The 19209-nt window shown below is 41.0% G+C and overlaps 1 protein-coding gene across 1 annotated transcript in view; it reads right to left on the reverse strand.

Annotated features, from left to right (window-relative positions):
- LOC146064148 (elongin-A-like) overlaps positions 1-19209 on the reverse strand; it is a 59251-nt gene that overhangs the window by 24810 nt on the left and 15232 nt on the right. Inside the window, exons 2-8 of the mRNA XM_083177326.1 lie at positions 12974-13030; positions 9452-9564; positions 7838-8489; positions 3573-3675; positions 2088-2255; positions 1398-1495; positions 1068-1248 (exon numbers count right to left, since the gene is read on the reverse strand). Coding sequence (XP_083033452.1) covers positions 1068-1248; positions 1398-1495; positions 2088-2255; positions 3573-3675; positions 7838-8489; positions 9452-9564; positions 12974-13030 — 1372 coding nt within the window. The remainder of the gene's footprint in view (positions 1-1067; positions 1249-1397; positions 1496-2087; positions 2256-3572; positions 3676-7837; positions 8490-9451; positions 9565-12973; positions 13031-19209) is intronic.

The following is a 19209-nucleotide window of genomic DNA, read 5'->3' on the forward strand; positions in this document are numbered from 1 at the left end:
GAGAATTAGATTTGGGCAAGTTATTTTCTTTCTGTGCAGGGAAAATACTGACTGCTTTCTTTTTTTTTACACTAACATAGATCTCACTTTGAAGTACCCCCCCCCCCATCCAAATCTAATTCTCATTTAAAATATGCCCCTCCCCCCCACTCCCTGCAGCGCACATAGTTTTGTCCATTTGAGAAGGAATTTGCCTTTGCAAGTGAACCAAAATAAGGGCCTTTGTGTCTTTATTGATTACCAGTTATTTATATAGCACACACATATTCTGCTTTATAGAGAGAATATATGAACATTCACATCAGTCCCTGCCTCAGTAGAGTTTATAACCTATATTCCCTACCACATGTACACGTACACAGCCATTTTAGGGTTCATTTTTGTTGAGAGCCAATTAACCTGCCAATATATTTTTGGGTTGTGGGAGGAAACCGGAGTACCCCAAGGAAATCCACGCAAGTACAGGGAGAATATAGGTCCCAGGAGGGCATTGCGCGAGTTACCAGGCGCGCTGGCCCTCCACCGGCGCGCGCACACTCTCGCGCAATGCACTCCTGGGACCGCTGGAGACAACGGAGAGGATGCTGAAGGCCTGCCGTGGACGCCGGGTATAAGTATAAAAAAAAGGGTTTTTTTGGGGGGGGGGGGGTAAAAAATATAAAAAATTTGAATGAATCAAAAAAAAATAAAAAAAACACCACGGTTTTTGGAATAGCAAAGCGGGCATATTAATTCGCAAGGTGGGATTTCAATCTAGCAGGGCAGCAGCTTTACTGAACGCTGCAATCAGGTCTGAATTAGCACCAATGTACGAGACAGCAAGTGCATTACATTTAAAATCAATATTTTCCTTTGACAGCTGTTTTCCTAAGTATGCCTGGATGCACTGAAGTGATGGTGCAGCTCAGCTGCATATCTGTTATGTTCTGCTGTCCATTTAGCGAATCATTTGTCAATTTGCAGGCAGCCTAAGACAGAGTTTTCTATTTCTGAATGTGAGCGGGGCCCCTACTGATATTTTAATGCTTTAGAAAAACCACAAAATGAAAAGCTACAAGCATACAAACCTTTTGGTTTTCCAGAATGAGCAGAGCTTATATTATGTGTGATCATTCTCAACTTTTTCTCTCTCTCACTAAAAACTCTTAAATACATCTCTCGCCAAGACTCATATTCCAAGAGCCGATGACCTTTAAAATCTCGGTCACAGTGCTTTTTCCACAGGTGATTGGAGTCCTCAATAAATGTCTTTCGTACAAAAGAAAATAGGTTAGCTATATGTTAACAGTATTTTATACAGCATGGCAAAACAATGTATATTAGCCAAGCCTTATCGAATATGTGCTGCATTACCATTACTTGACTATGTAAAATGCAATGGCGACTTTCTATCATACCGGATTATATTCTTCAATTCGATTCAACTGCTCTGGAGTACAGCGCTCAAGAACTGGCTTAAGGATTTCAAAAGGTACACCCCCAACTTCTTGGATGGCTACAAAGCAAATGAAACAGGTGCACTTAAAAGTTTAATAGTTCAATCCATACAGACAGAATTGCTTAGGAGCCCAAAATTTGTAGAAAGGTCAAAAGCTATGGACAGATAGAGTGACCGATACAAACAAACATATGTTATATTATTAATGTGGTGTTGTAGATGGCAGGACCAATGGATAGTGAAAGGTTTAAGTAGATACTGCAAAATACGTTTACATTTTATAGTAGACTACAAAAAGTTAAGTTCACCTTTTAGCAGGTCAATGATACCTATCACCAGAACAAAGAAACATTGGACACACCCACTACTCAAGGATGTGGGCGGGATATATTCAATTGAGATTTGTATATTAATTCATACTTCATTGTACTGTATACCATTTATATAATGGCTATGAAAAATAAGTGTCCCAATACAATTAAACTTCTCAGTGATATTCAGAATATGTCATGATGAGCTTCTGTATACTTTAAATTTTTACATTTTATTGACTAAATAGTCTCCACATATTACATACTAGATTACACAGTTATATTCTTTCCTATAGCAGATAATGTAACATTGGCTTAACATTTACTATCATACTTACAGTCTATATTATTCTGAAGAACACGGATACATTGTGCGTATAGTGTCAGCATCTTTGGAAGGTAAATTATTTTAGAACCAGAGTAGACCAACATTTTTGAATTCAGACGGCGCCCAGTAAAACCATTCGACTCCGAGCTCACTTCAGGCAAGGGCTCCGGAACATTTGCTGTATTTAAACAAAAAAAAAATGATATGTACACACACCGTATATAATACGAAAAAAAATTCTGGTTCTACACTGCTGAAAAAAACCCACACTATATTAAGCTAGGGAGATGCATTGCTAACTAGGTGGGACCCATGATATACATAGTTTGCCATGTAACACACAGTAGCTGGTGAGAAATAATTAGGTGTAGCATTAATATTTATCTACACAAGCCGTGATGTGGTCCTGTCCTTTTTTTGAAACATATACAAATTCTATGGTGGAATATTACACAGAAAGGTAGAATTTGACAGCAAATAAGGACCAAGTGGTGTCACTAGGGGGTTGAGGGCCATGGGTTTAAACGCTCTGAGGGGGTGACATCAAAGTGCGCAGTGGCAGGAGCTGGGTGCTGCATGGTAGCATTATGTGCAACACCAAGCTCCTCTCTGTATGTACAGTAGGAGCACACATGCACAGCCACAGCACTCCCTTCAGTTTGCCGGAGCCTGGCCAACCTGTCGGTGCCCATACATGTGCTGTCCATCTCTGCAGGTGATAGAGACACGCAGGGCCTCTCGTCGCCATCGTCCAGGACTGCGTTTCGCTGTAGCCCAGGGCCATACACACAGAGTGAAACATGCGTAATTTCTTAGCAATCTGGTCAAATAACTTAGAAATGGGGTTAAATAAAAAAAAAATCACCCCATTTCTATGCCCCTTTACTTCAGGAGTGCTGTACTGAGGACTCAATGGGTTGTGGAGACCTGGCATTGCCAATCATTAATTACATTCATGGTCATAACTAGATGTATGAGAAGCACTGACACCAAATTGCAGTGAGCTTTAGGTGTGTGATTCGAGTACGTGTGTACCAGATAGTGTTCATTTTAGCACCCGTCATCTTTGAAAAACCATGCAGTTCCTGCTCCCTGCCTGGGGTGTCACGGTGTTCTGTGGTGTTTCTAGCACAGGTCTGGTTTGCATATCAGTGCTGATATACAGACCACACTGTGCTAGAAGCACTACAGCAGAGTTTAAAAGATGGGGGTGCTAAAATGAACACTACCAGATATAAGTATTGATTGAAAGAGGGGGTCCCAAGCCATTACCTTGATTGATCGGTGCACTAGAAGCTCAAATGTGGCTACACTGTGCATGATTCTCCCCTCACTTGCTCTGGAGAGTAGAGCAAAGTCCTGAGCAAATGGACCCCTATCCCACCCGCTGCCAGTCAACACAGCATCTACAGGTCAGGGGAAAAGCTGTGGGCTCTCTTAAAAAGTCTGCTTTACAGCCATATAATGAAATGAACTATAAATCAACCCTCCTTACCTCTGCATTCACTTAGATGAGGTGGCGAAAGCAAGAGAGCGTAATCTGGTAAAATTTTAGGAAGTGGGACATTAAGTAAATCTTCAAGACAAGTTTTCTTGACCTGAAAATAAATCAGTAAAAACTCACAGAACATTCCCACATACCTGTTGCTGTAGGTTTCAAGGATTAATTTACATATAGACAAAATGGAGAGATTCACTTTTTTATATAGGTTTTATACAAACTTTCTGTTTACTAATCTAGCAGAATGTTCTTTATGCAGATGCAATTGTGTAATGCTCATGTGGTATAAATACTTAGATCACTGGCCAGATATAATGCAGCTGTGAAGGATGCCAGCCAAACTCAGGGGTAGATGTACAGATGGAGCCAATTTAATCTTTCCCACCAGCCGTCGAAAGGGGGCGCTCGCGTGCCCCGTTCCGATGGAGCTCCCCCCGGGTCCCCGCCACCTGTCCCCATTCCCCCTAACCCTGCCCTTCTCCCAGAAGTGGAGATTGGGAGGGTCCTGCCTCCCAGCCATCGAGAGACTGGGACACACGTGCGTGATGCACGTGCGTCCCAGTCTGATGGAGTCCCTCTCCGCCGAAGTGATAAAGTGCCTGGTACTTTATCACCGGCCAATCAGCTCCTAACTGTTAAGTTACATGCTGGGTTTAAAAAGGGACAGTTATTAGATGATTGGCCAGTGATAAAGTACCAGGCACTTTATCGCTTCTCCTCCCTTTTCACTGCTACATACATCTACACCACAGAGGTTTTTATAAAGGGGCATTTACTATGCATGGTTTTGCTTTGTTAATGACTGTCCCTTTAGAACAGGGATGGGAAACCTTTGGAACTCCTGCTAGTGTGTAACTACACATCCCAGCATGCCCTGCTAATGTTTTTTTATTTGGCCATGCTAAAACTTGTTACAGGGCATGTTGGGATGCATAGTTCAACAACAGCTGGAGGGTCAAAGGCTCCCCTTCCCTGCTTTAAAAAACCTCCACTGCATTACATCTAGCCCCATATTTTATGTGAAGTAATTTTATTTCAAATTATAAGTGTAATCTAGGTGGAAAGCACTATCGAGAAATAATGAAAGTCTTTCGGTGTGATGTGGCTGTGATATGCATTTGTCAAGAAAACCCAGATAACCAAAAGTTAAAAAAAAGCCCACACACACACACACACACACACTTTTAAGCTTAAAGTAGCTCTGTTATGCCGTTTGAGCTGCTATCAGCTCAATAGCCACCCAATGTGTAAGAGCCAGCAAAAAGTGCTGAGTGTTGATGCACACTCCCACATCAGTGCTGGTCGCCGCCGCTCATCTGCTGGTATTACCAGGGTGGACGGCTTTCCATAGCCTCCTGTGATGGAAATTCACCCACCCCTGGGAAAAATCACGTGCAGAGGCGAAAAATCGCTCAGTGTATATTAGAGATGTGCAGGCTCTCTCTAGTGTATATGCACTGAGCACTTTCAGCCCAGCTATTTTCTGCATACACGCAGGCTCTCTGAGCAAAACAAAGCAGATACCAAAACTAATAAGATCAACTTTACTAAGATGTTTTCTGTGAATATGTAATAATGATTATAGGCAGGTACACACTGGATCAACTGCCAATCGTTCTGACTTTACTGATGGTATCTCAAGCTCAAAAATGAAATTCTACATTGATATTTTACATTGTTTGGACACTAGTGATATATTGTTGGGTACTTGTGTAGTATCACGGCTCCCACGATGGGTATCGTACAGCGAAAAATCGCATTGCATGCAATGTGATGCGATGTCATTTTTCACAGAAATCATGGACATGTGTTAAAATCATGTAAAATGCACCCTAAATGTCATTTTTCACACTGTACCACCCCCACTATCAACGCCAACCCGAAGCGTGCCGAGCGCAGCAAGCCCGCGAGGGGCGGCGGTACGCGTCCTACGACCTTTTCATACCCCCACTATCCACGTCGGTGTGGAGTTGAGAATAGAAAGTGTGGCGAGCGCAGCGAGCCACTGAGCCCGAAGCGTGGCGAGCGCAGCAAGCCCCGCGAGAGGACACGGATACCTGTATAGCCCGCGAGGGGGCACGGATACCTGTGAAGGTATCCGCTGCGCTCGCCACACTTTCTATTCTCAACTCCACGCCGACGTGGATAGTGGGGGTATGAAAAGGTCGTAGGACGCGTACCGCCGCCGCTCGCCACACTTCGGGTTGGCGTTGATAGTGGGGGTGGTACAGTGCGAAAAATGACATTTGGGGTGCATTTCACATGTTTGCTACTAATTTAAATGCATTGGGATGCATTTGTGATCAAAATCGCATGCCATCGCATCGATTTTTATCACAAATGCATAAAAAACCCCGGTAAAATCGCATCGCATGCCACTACATATGGCATGCGATGGGAGCCGTGAAGGTATACAAGTACCTATTGTTGTTCCTGTAACACAGCCTTCAGGCCACAAAGGGGACATCAAATTGGTCCGAATTATCAATTGTTGTCTGGTTTGGCATACAAGCAGCATGATAGGCACCAATCGCTAGCAACATCACTGGGCTGGATATGCAGCACATCAAAGCTGATGTCATTGCATGTAAGCGTGAGAACGCACATATTGAACTTACACACTGACAGATATAGGGAATATGCCACTCTGATCTTCCGGACGATATATCACTAAGGGTAGTATTCAATGCCGGGGGCGAGCGATGACAGCGAGCAGGGCTGCCTAGATTAAAACAAGCTACATATATTAAAATACAACCAGAAAGAATTAAGTGACCCGAGGGCCACTTCGTAGCGCTAGTCGTGCCAGATCTCCAATCCCAGCTAACCAAGCTTTTACTATATGTTTATTGTTGTTTGTCTTGTCTGTCTGTCATATTGTGCACATGAATTGTATGGGGGGGATTATATATTGTTATGTTATGTTATGTTGTTTTAATAAAATGCTTTATATTTTTTGCTAAAAACTTGGTCATTTATTACTGAGCAGATCAGCGCTTCTTAAAGTGACAGACGCTATTTTTAGTGTCTGCCACTTATCCTCCATATATATTAAAATAGCCACCAAGCAGGCCTCTTAAGGTTAGCAGAGGAAATATAATGGACTTAAAATGGAGTGAGACATAAGTTTAAGTCCTGTAGGGTGTAGGTTACATAATTCAAGGGAATACATGTGCAAACCTCTTCACATATATCAAGATGGCTTTCCAAAAGATCTACAGATCTTTCACACAACCTAGTCTCGAGTCCACTCTCCCTACCTGCTGTGTCATGCCTTGGCCATCCCAGCCTTGCTTGTTACACCTCATGTCAACTGTGTCTCCCTTCCCTATAGATTGTACGTTCCTTGGAGCATGGCCTTCTTCCCTCCTGTTCTCAAAGTCCTCTTCTCTTGCATTTCAATTACAGCTTTCTTACTCATCAACCGCAACTCCTCTCACTCAATCATGCTTCCTCCAACGGCAGCCCGTCCCTAGTAGTTTGAGGACTAATCCTTTGCATACTAACATCTTGGATGTATTGTGTACAAAAAATTGTGGTGCTAATTGTTGCCTGTGCTCTTTTTTCGTTTTTCAGTTACTGTACTGTTAAGTTCTGTGTACCCTGTGTTCTAATACATACAGTGCGGCAAACCACTTGTGTCGCCTTATACATAAAACATAGTAATACTGTAATAATAATAATACTATAGGTAGTGATGATAAGTCTTTATGACATCATTAGATGTCATTAGATAAACAAAATGGGGTTAGAATGGCTTATGAGGTGCTATTTGACTTCAGTTTAGAGGGGCTGAGATTCTGTGACAGCAAGATGTAATTTATTGGCCAAATAGTTTAACTTTTGACTGAACATTGAATATTGGTAACATTTATTTTTGAACTTTATATAAGAGACTGCCAAAAACACAGCGTATAAATGATTGGGTGTATGTTATTTAGGCCAGCCTTTACACTTAAGTCTGTGTATAATGCACTAGCCTTAAAGGAGCCTGGTTAGATTCCAAGTATAAATATTACTTCAGCAAACACATGGAGGAGGATTAGATAGTCCCAAACCCATGAAATTAAAACGAACACACATAATAAGAATGAAAGAATGAGGTGTTTAACGGAGTTGTTCAGTCTACAGCTAAAGGAAAAGCTAAATTTAAAAGTTTTAATTATAACAAAGGAAAAAAGGTTCTTATCTAAACAGGGATCCAGCAAGAAGAAACTTCATCTTTCATCACACTCAGAATAATGACCATTTAAACCCACCTCTGCCACATGATCCTCAGTCTTTTCTGAGCTACTTTGGCTTACAGATTTGATTAGTTCTGCATTATTAGCATATTGCTTGCACACTTGTGTCTTTCTTGGAGATTCATTGACTGACTTTAATTTCCTTTTTCTTTTGCTTGAAACTTTGTCATAATTGAGATATGACTCAAAGGACATTGTGGGAGCCTCAAACTCCTCAGTTGACAATGTGGGTTCTGTTTTTTTGTCAACACTTTGCTTAACATTGCTCGGACGTGCAGCATCCTTTTTATTACGTTTGTTATGCTGTGAAGGCTTGCTTTCATCCTTTGCAGAGCACTTTGCACTTATTTCAGCATTAGCTAAGGATTTCCCTAACTTCTCCTGAGGCTCAACATTTTTAGACTTTTCTCTTTTTGACTGGGGGTTAGAATGAGATTTTTCAAGTTTATGCTCTTTGTGTCGCATATTTTTCTCAGGGGACTCTTCTTCAGACAGAGGTTTTGTTTCACACATTTTTGAGACTTCCTTTTTATTGGTCTCCTTCCTTTTTTTGTCATCAATTTTAGATTCACGTATATTTCCATTGTACCGGTCTTTAGCTTGTGGAAGCAACTTCTTGTCTTCTACAACATCTTTTAGTTCATGCTTGGATTTTGATTTGTGGTCACTGGAACAAAGTTGTATACAGGTTAAAGTAAAGGGTTTTTCCCTCCACTGTGTAAAAGCGCAAGCATACTGCACAACCAAATTCTAAAAAATATATATGTTTTATTGAACCCTATATTTAAATAATAATTGAACTCTATATTCAAATAACAAATTTGTAAGGATAAACTAAAGATGGGCAGGACCTTTTGCATGTTATAGATCGCATGTGATCTCATCAAGTACTGCTGGAATCTATACGATCCAAAAGATCCTACTCATTACTTGCGATCTAGGGGCACAGGATTTTGGATCTAAAACACCTGCAATGTGCCCAATTTCTTGGCCCAATGCATCAGAATTGGGTGCAATTGAATAAAATTGCACGAGTGTAGGGCAAACTTTGGTGATTTGATTTTGCAAAAACACCCTTAAGTATTTTGATTCGGATTATGATTTCTGTTCGGTTTAAAATAGAAATGCAATAATTGCCCCAAATCAATAAAAAAAAAAAAAAAAAAAGCTAAACTCATGTAAATAAAAAATTCTGAAATCAGAAGAGCTGAACCAGCACTCTTCTAGAGATTTGGACTGGGTTTTGGTTTGGATCCATAAAAATTTGTGTGGATTCAGATTTCTAGAATTATTGAACCACACAACACTAATATAAACACATTCAATAATACACCACTGTTGCCGATATACGTATGGATAAACATACATGGCATTTGTATACAAGTTCAAGTTCTTGCTTCAGTACTCAATAGAAAAACTTGTGTATTATGATGAATAACACTTCAGCCTTCTATGACCTTATGAAAACACTTGGCATGTACTTTGTGCTATTACATAGTGAAAGAGCTTCTTCATAACTGAGAAAATGTTTACAGCAATGGAATACTTAAACAGATGTATTATTCCATTAAAATTACATGTTCCCTGAATAGACCAGACCAGAGTACAAATAAAAAAGCTACAACTTACTGTTCCTTCACCTCAGGAACCAATTTCTTCCACTGAAGAACAATAGATTTAGCAACGTCACCCACTTCACTGTGTTTACGAAAGCCGTTCACGGTTTTTCCAACTCCTGTTTCCTTAAAGATAAACAATAACCATCTACAAATTCATACTCCCATCCACAAAGAATCTTCATCTTAACTCACACGTTGCCCTATTGGAACCCATGGTACCCCTAAGAGTGCAAATCCCATGGCAAATATATTTTTACATATTATGCATACTAAAAAAAAAAGTACTCAACTGTCCCAGATAATTATAACATGCTTAGAACTGATTGCTCAGTAACTGCTACTGTACTTCTTTATAACAATTCTTTAGGTTTGATCCGTCCCCTTTGGGAAATCACAGTGTAATTAGGAAGGTTAATACAGTTTTAATAAGTGTATTATCAGTTATTTATAAAACAGCCAAAGTAGGTGTAGCCCAGTGGTTCCTAAACTGTGTGCTGTGGCACCCTGCAGAGCCTTGGGAGACTTACAGGGGTGCCCCGGATTGGTGGTTCATGACCAATTGAAATTGATGACAAATTGATGACTAATTTAATAGGCATTGTGGAAAAAAACTTCTGAATCTTGTCAATTACCCCATAACTGAGATATATACACAAATTTTCTATTTTAATATTTTGTTTCACAATTTTTGCAATGAGAAACTTTTGGTCTAGGAGTGCCCCAAACAAAAGTCTGATATTCAGGGGCGCAGAGATTAAAAAAATAAATAAAAAAAAGCCTATGAAGATTATGAGGAATAAAAGGAAGCTGGCCTTCATTCGGATACAATATTTGCAAGGTGAAGTTGAAGTTAACGAACAGGAGACAGGAACACAGCTGGAGAAAAAAAGGTGGCCTCTGCTTAATAAGTAGACCCTATAGAGTGAAATGAATAGAAATAAAGTGCATAGAAATAAGCCAGATCAGATCTTAACTTATGATGATATACGTTAAACTACTGTAAAGAACAATAAGTGAAAGAAATAAGATGTAAATGTTTAACTGTTGAAAACAGAAAGCGTATATGACAAATACATGCAAGTGAGGTAAAGTGGCCTGAACTCATGTTCTGAATGTTACATAGATATAAAATGTGTGGTGCGCTATCAACAGCTGCTGGCACAGGGTTGTCAATCCCTATTAAATCGAGGGAGAAAGAAATGTATGCCAGCGCTGGCTGTACCAAAAACGAAAACACGGTTCTCTAAATTAAGAATACAATTTTATTTAATTTCAATATAATAATACTATATAGATAGGTGAATCGTTTTAGACTTAAAATGTCATTGTGCACAATTATAAAATAATATCTCAGGGATACTTTGCGTATTTGTTTTTAGAAATCTTTTTCCATAAATATGGCTGATGAACATTGCTGCATATATTATCCTCCCATTGCTTCTGGTCGATTGGTATCCATGAATATGTGACAATGGAGTCCTAGGTTGCCCTATATTTTCAAGGGCTCATGCTTCCCAACACGACAGTCTTCCTCTATTTGCTGGAATATTAGGGATCAGGCAGATATCCCAAAAAGGTTTGTATCCAGATGATGAAGAGGGATGTCTGTGGGGTGATGGACATGTCACTGGCAGATGGATGGATTGAAACAGCAGTGGTCATGGGTCCTCAAACTGCAGCCATCCAGATGTTGCGAAACTATAAATCCCAGCATGCCTTGCCACAGTTTTGCTATAAGGGAGTGTTAAAACTGTGGCAAGGCATGCTGGGATTTGTAGTTTCACAACATCTGGAGGGCCGCAGTTTGAGGACCCATGGGTTAGATAATCTCAACATGTTTCACCGGAATATGCAACTCCGGCTTCATCAGGAGCAAGTGCAACCACTCGCGTTGAGATTATCTAACCACTGCTGTTTCAATCCATCCATCTGCCAATGATGTGTTAATCACCCCACAGACATCCCTCATCATCATCTGGATACAAACCTTTTTGGGATATCTGCCTGATCCCTAATATTCCAGCAAATAGAGGAAGACTGTCGTGTTGGGAAGCCTGAGCTCTTGAAAATATAGGGCAACCTAGGACTCCATTGTCACATATACCTGGATACCAATCGACCAGAAGCAATGGGATGGTAATATAGGCAGCAATATCTATCAGCCATATTTATGGAAAAAGCTGTCTAAAAACAAATATGGAAATTCGAAAAGAAGAGAAAGAGATGCCAATGTTTAGATGCACACATATGAAAGGCCAATATTCAAAATAAAACTTTACTTTTATTATTATCAGTTTAAAAAAGGTCCCTTTGTTTCCTTTTTTGGGGAACATAAAGGGAGTTCCCTGAGGGTGAAATCAGAATTAAAATTTTAACATTAAAAACATTTACTGTGTATTCATAAAGAGAGGAAAAAAGTGTTATAGTGTTTAAAAATACAGGCCCTGGCTATGCTGATTGTCACCTTGTTTTACCAGATGTGCCCTAATAGGGTTCTGGGGGTTGGTATAGGATGGGTGTAGACAGATGAGTTTCAGGGGTAGTGCGATCGATGTTCCTTTTGTATTTATTTTCCTGACATAAGGTCTAATCTCCCTAGAGGGAATTTTCTCTGACTTGATGGTTCCTGCCTGGACCGACAGTCAACCATAGGCAGTGATCTTTCCACTGAGGGGAATGTATTAGTAGATAACTCTGAAATATTAATGGTGAGCCACTTTATTTCCCAAACAAATTTAAATGTCCCTTGGTGCCTGTCTGAACCGGCCGTCAGCCTAGTCTAAGGTATCTCCTTGTTTGTTGCTTGGGGGGCTTTATTACTAACATATTGGTATTAATACATCATCTGTCTGCACATAGGGTATTCATATACACGTAATTGTGTCCCTATGTTCCTAAGGCCCGTTTGTTCGTGCAGACTTTTTGGGGTATTGCTATTTTGCAAGTTTTTTTTAAAACTGGGGATTAGCCCTTCATATTCAATATAGATAAATGTAATCACGAGTGGTACTCTTCATGCTCCTTATATATTTAGTTTAATGATATGATGTTATTCGTCAGATGAGAGTCATCTCTGTCCTACTGGTTCCTGCCTGGAACGGCAGTCAACCAAGGACAGAGATCTTTCAGCTAATTATTAGTTCCCTTATGGGAATGGTACATGTAGGTCACTTTGTTCTAAATCAGGGCTGGGCAATTGCGGCCCTCCAGATGTTGAGGAACTACACATCCCAGCATGCATTGCATCAGTTTCAGCATGGCCACATAGCAAAACTAATGCAAAGCATCCTGGGATGTGTAGTTCCTCAACATCTGGAGGGCCGCAACTGCCCAGCCCTGTTCTAAATGTTACATGTTCCAAAATAAAATAAGACATTGAGAATACACTAAATTCATTTCTAGAATACATACAATATTACTGCACAGTTACAGAATAAAACAATTAAAAAGTTCCCTGTGATATGCACATACTATATAAGAGCAAGAGAATATGTTAAATACCAGATATTGCAATTTTCATTTCAGTACTCACCACAAGAATATCCAATGAGATGTCAAGTTCCTGTAAGCTTTTGAGAGCCTTGGAAATCTAGAATAGTATAAGACATTCACCATTTATTTATTTTTCCATCAATATATTTTTTTTATTTTTTTCATCAAAGAAAAAGGGATACAGACATGAGGCAAAAAAATAAAGGTACTTATGTAATATCTGGGCTCCCGTTTTTCTTATGAGACCGTGTCCCCTCGCACGCTTCGGGCACGGTGGCTCGCTGCGCTCGCCACACTATATAAAATCAACTCCATGCGTATTTGGATAGTAGGGGTATGAAAAAATGGGGTGCATTTAACATGGGAGCCCAGATAATACATAAGTACCAAAATAAAATAAAAAAGTAGGGGGGGGGGGGGGGTTTGGGGGACAAGAACCGGGGCATGAGATGTACACAGTAATAGCATGCATATGTAAAATATATAACAATAAAGAACACAACAAAATGTCAAAGTGAAAAAGAGCCAGACTAATGAAATATCAAGACATACAGTAGGGAATACACCACCATAGCTAGCATCAAGTAGTAGGGGATTCGTTCAGTCTAAATTGCAAAAGGGGAAGACTTGGAGGGTTGTGTTAGCAGAGCCGCCCCTTCACCATCAGTGATGTATTTATGCCAGGTCTTACATGTCACAAAATAGGGGAAGAGGGAGTAGAATAATATGGGATAAATTCTGTTTCCATTGCAAAAATGAAATTGGATTTTATGAAAGACTTTTATCAACAGGAGGGGGTAAGGGTTGTTTCCATGCTTGGGCTAATGTGGCCCTTGCTGCAATAAACATTTGTCCTAGCAAATATATACATTGGGATGGGACCTCAGGGGGGGAAGAGATGTAATAATGCTATCGTTGGGGCTGGGCTGAGGGAAAGACCCGCGACCTTATTGATCAGCTAAAAAACCTCCATCCAGTAGTCACTGCAGCCCCTCCAGCAATATTTGGAGCAGGAAGGCCAGTAGGTATGTAACAGGCATGAGGTACAATCTGTTAAGCAGCTTGACATGCATTTCCGCGTGGTTCAAGCATTTGGACATTTGAAAAGATGAAATATATATATATATATATATATATATATATATATATATATATATATATATATATATATATATATATATATATATATATATATATATATATATATATATATATATATAGAGTACGAGGGTACGAGGTGCTGGCACTCTGTCCTTCCTGGGTCAATTACCGCGGTGCAGGAGAGGCAGGTATCATAGACAGTGAATAACCTGCACCCATCGGGTTTCTTACTGGATCAATAATCACTCAGACGCCAAAGCTTTTAAGCAACGTTTCGGGTAACAAGCCTGAGGACGGGAATAAACCCCCGAAACGTTGCTTAAAAGCTTTGGCGTCTGAGTGATTATTGATCCAGTAAGAAACCCGATGGGTGCAGGTTATTCACTGTATCCCCACCATTTGGGATTACAGGCCATGAGTTTATTCATTGATGAACTGGGTGACACATTTGATTTTGACAAACAGGTATTTCTGACCCTGCTTGAATTAGTTCTAAACAGGAATTTTTTTTGTTTTGATGGTTGCCATTATTTACAGGTGTCCGGGTGTGCGATGGGGTCCCCTGTGGCCCCATCGTATGCAAATATCTTCATGTTCCATCAGGAACAATTGTTGTTTTTTCAAAATGATAATTTTGCATGTCATATTTCGATGTTTTCCCGATATATCGACGATGTATTTTTATTATGGCAGGGCGATGTAAAGTTATTTGATGAAATGATGTCTTGTATCAACAATGCGCAATCTCCTGTGAAATTTACTTATAGGAGTAGCAAAAGTCAAATTGATTTCCTTGATGTATGTGTATCTTTAAATGACAACTCTTTACAAACATCAATTTTTTACAAGCCCACCGACAGAAATACACTCTTACATTTTGGCAGCCAACACCCCCCCTCCTTGAAACGTGGATTACCTTATTCACAAATGTTAAGAGCGGCACGCATTACTAGTGACCATGGATTATTATTCAATGAATTGGAAATAATCAGAAATAAATTTCTGGTCCGGGGTTATAAGAATTCTGACTTAATTGTAAGCCAACAAAAGGTGCTTCAACTGAATAGGCAAAGTCTATTAAAACCTAAAATTAAAACATCTAATGAGGACAAATTTACTTGGGTTACCACCTATGACACCTCTAGTTCAGTGATCCCCAAAGCTACTAGGGCGATTTGGCCCATTATAGCATCAGATGCGAAATTACCCGGACTCCAAAATAAAAGACCCATGACAGCATATCGCCGTAACAAGAATTTACGCGATTTGGTACATGCAGACATTACCAAATATCACAACCCTCTCCAATCCTTTAAAAAACCTGGTTGTTATCGCTGCCCCTCCTGTACTACCTGTAATTACTTGCTTGTAGGCAATTCCTTTTGCCACCCCCATTCAGGTAAAAAATATAAAATTAACCATGTGGTATCATGTAACACTGCCTACGTTGTATACATGATTATTTGTCCTTGTGGCAAACATTATGTGGGTATGACAACCCGTACGTTCAAGGAGAGAATGGGTCTCCATCGGTCAGCCATCAAAGCGGCTTTGGCCGGTAAACCTATGGAGCAACCCGTTGCATCACATTTTCGAGAAGCAGGACACCAGATATCTACCCTTAGATACAAAATTATTGATCATATCCCCCCTCTCCCAAGAGGCGGTGATCGAGCCAATCTCTTGCTCAAACGTGAATCTTTCTGGATCCACACTTTACAAACAGTGTCCCCTAAAGGGCTCAATGAACGTATCTCATGGAACAGCATTATGCATTGATTGTGCTGAAATGTATCTGGTTGTTTGACTGTAAATGTGGACACTCTGTCAGTTGTACCTTTCATTGATTGCCGTTTTTATTTCATTTATTTTTTTTTTTTTTTGACAGCCGGAGCCGCGTTGCTAAGACAGCGGAGACGCCATTCACTTCTCATGAATATTCAATACATTATGACATCATTGGGGAGCGACCCCTTGTGCGTCCCAGTGCAGCGTGCCGCCCAGCAGCCCGGCTCCGTCTGTGTGTCACTTACGGTGGGGATATAAGGTGAGCGAATTCATGTTTGTATTATCTGATGTTCTGACGACGGGGACTGACGTTCCCCGAAACGTTAATAAAACTTTTTACTTGCTTCAAATATCCGTGGTGCCGCCTCAGTGCTTTGCTAAAGTACTCCTGGAATGGTATATATATATATATATATATATATATATATATATATATATATATATATATATATATATATATTCCCATTGGGAGTCTAATAATGTAATGTCAAGATCATTCTCCCAGCACAGCTGAGCATTGGATTTTTGAGATTTATGTAAATTGACAATGACATAACAGAAAGATTTCCTTACCCATACAATCTGATGTTACACTGGACAAAACAGAGTAAGCGATAGCACTGGGGGGGGGGGGGGGGGTAACTGGGGCAAGGCAGGCTCTGAAACCAATGGTGGATTTGAAAATAATGGAATAGATCTTTGGATGGGAAGGCAAAGCGGTCCTGAAGCGGAGAAAAAGTGAGCAAAGATTTCCATCTAAAATGTCATCTAACACACGTATATTACACTGGAGCCACTGGGATAATGATGTCTGTCAATGATAGTGCTGCGATTGGGGGGGGCTAAAGTCGGGTAATTTGGAAACTAATCTGTTACAGCAAAGGAGGTAGAAAGGAGTAAGTGTAAGTTTAAAGGCCGTATGTGTTTAGATGTCCATAGGATATTTGCAATGGGGTATGTGGAACATTTAGTTTGTTCAATTGCTACCCAGGGATATTCAGATGAGCTAGGATACAGGCATCCTGATATGCGGACAGATCGGGAAGAGCCAAACCCCCACAATGTCTGGGTAAAACCATACGGGAGTAAGCCAACTTAGGTGGGCGAGATTTCCACAGATATTTAGTGAGTATAATCCTACACTTGTCCAAATATTTTTTGGGAAAATTAAGGCAATGGTTCTAAATAAATACATAAAGCTTTGGTAGCAAAGACATCGTAAATGCAGCTAAGCAACCAAACCATGAGATTTCATAAGAAAGCCAAGACTAAGTTAACGTTTGTAGGGCAGTAATGACGGTTGGCAAGTTGACATCAAAGACCTCTGAGGTGGAGGGAGGGATGTGGATGCCTAACTATATAATGGATTTGGTATTCCAATTGTATGAGTAAAGGGAACGTAAGTTTGCCACTTCCAACTCAGGTAAATTTATTGGCAAAGCATCAGATTTACATGGAGATTCTCTAAGAATCTCCGCCCCCCTTCGCATTTATAATTAATCGCATGTGTTCTAACATATGCAATAATTATAGCAAAGGACAGCTCTTGCATTAAGAGCTGTCCTTTGCGGTGAGTCACCGGGTCCCAGCAGGTCCCGGCAGCTACCGCCTCCCTCCCACACCCGGCGCTGCTGCTGCGCCGGGCTCTCCTCCTGCCTGCACCCGGAAGAGGATCAGTGCAGGGAGGAGGTCACGGGTCCGGGCAGCACAGCGCTGTGCTGCCCGGACACAGGTGAGGGGGCGATGAGGGGTGGCGGGGGTCGTTGCGGGGCGGCGGTGGGATGCGTCAGAAGCCCATTGGCTTCTATGGGGCAGCGCCAGAAAAATCTGGCGATGCCCCCCGCCGGGATACAGCATCCCAAAATGCGGAAAAAAAACAGATAATGGGGTTTTTACCGCATTTTTTCGCTTAGAGAATCTCCCCCTTAGTGGTGTTTAGCCTATAATAAGAAGCTGCACTGAACATGGTCAGAAGATCATGGAGATGGGGGGAGAGAGGAGGTAGGGTTGGAAATGGAAAGGAGGACATTGTCAGTGAAGAGACACAGCTTATGAGTGGTCTTTTCCACAAATCAAACCTGGGAACTCCCTATCGGCTCAAAGATCAAGGGCGAGCGAGGGCAACCCTGACGGGTGCCATTAGATATTGGAAATGTGTCCGACAAAAAGCCATTACTAAACACCCGGGCTATGGAAGAGCTCTATTCCGGCCATTCCCCGGTCTGGAGGCAGCAGGTAGGCCGCAATCCGCAGGAACATATAGATAGGGTCCCCGACTTCACAGCTCGTACCCAGCACTCCAGGGGGGGGGATGCTGAAGGATATTGTGGCCCAGTAAGTGTTTGCAGGGCAGCTGGGGAGCAGTAGGAATTGGATATCCCAGGATATGCAAGAGAAAAGTAAAGTCTTTATAAAGTACTGCTTAGAGAACAGAATGTCATTCATGCTGAAGCACAGTCAAATGCCGACCGCCTTAAATTGTTCAAATGGATTTTATTTTAAAAGGTTTGACATTTTGTTACGCAGATTAATTTTTAGCAGACAATCATTTATCAGGTGCAGACAAATAGGTTATGCTTCTCAAGCTTGCAGAAAAACAAGAACAGTCCCTGCCAATTCCCATGAGGTTAAATGGTCAGTTGCTCCTGTATGCATTCAAGTTTAGGTGACTGAATTTATTTCCAAACCTACTATACTTAATAAAGATATCAGTCCTGGAGATTTCCATTGTGGAGTTAGTGTGCAAACTACAAAATGTGTGCCCTACCTCCCATACGTTATAAAGGGACAGTGGCCACACAATAGTGCCCCCAATTCAAATTATGCCACACGGTAGCACAATCACCTTACACATATAGTGACCCCGATTCATACTGCACTACAGCAGCAGTGTACCTTATTCACATTATGACGCACAGAAGGGCCCATTTTTCAAGTTACACTACACAGTAGTATTCCTTATATATGTATTGTCTGCCACACAGTAGTGTCCCTTACAAAAAATGGGCATAGTATTGCTTATATATGCTTAATGCCCACAGCAGTAGTACCCCTTACATAAAACGTCCACAGTAAGTGCCCTTTATACATATATCTATCTCTGTCCTTGCAGTAGCTTTCTCTCCTCTCTTCAGTGTCAATGACCGCATGACATCACATACAGTATGCCATGCTAGAAAATGAAGCCGCTGGGACAGGCTTTTCGGTTGTAATTACTGTGCATGGCTGTGGTGGAGGCGAAAAAGAGTTCCACATACCATTATAGGTGTTGTAACTCCGTTCCACCCTACTTTAACTGCTGGTCACATTCTTTGCAGCCACTGGTCGCAACCGATAAGACCAGTTTGATACAAAGCATGGGATTCTGCAGGAAGAGGATCTTCTGCT

The sequence above is a fragment of the Crinia signifera genome, chromosome 3, assembly GCF_055691185.1.
Source record: "Crinia signifera chromosome 3, ASM5569118v1, whole genome shotgun sequence".
NCBI classification, from domain to species: domain Eukaryota; kingdom Metazoa; phylum Chordata; class Amphibia; order Anura; family Myobatrachidae; genus Crinia; species Crinia signifera.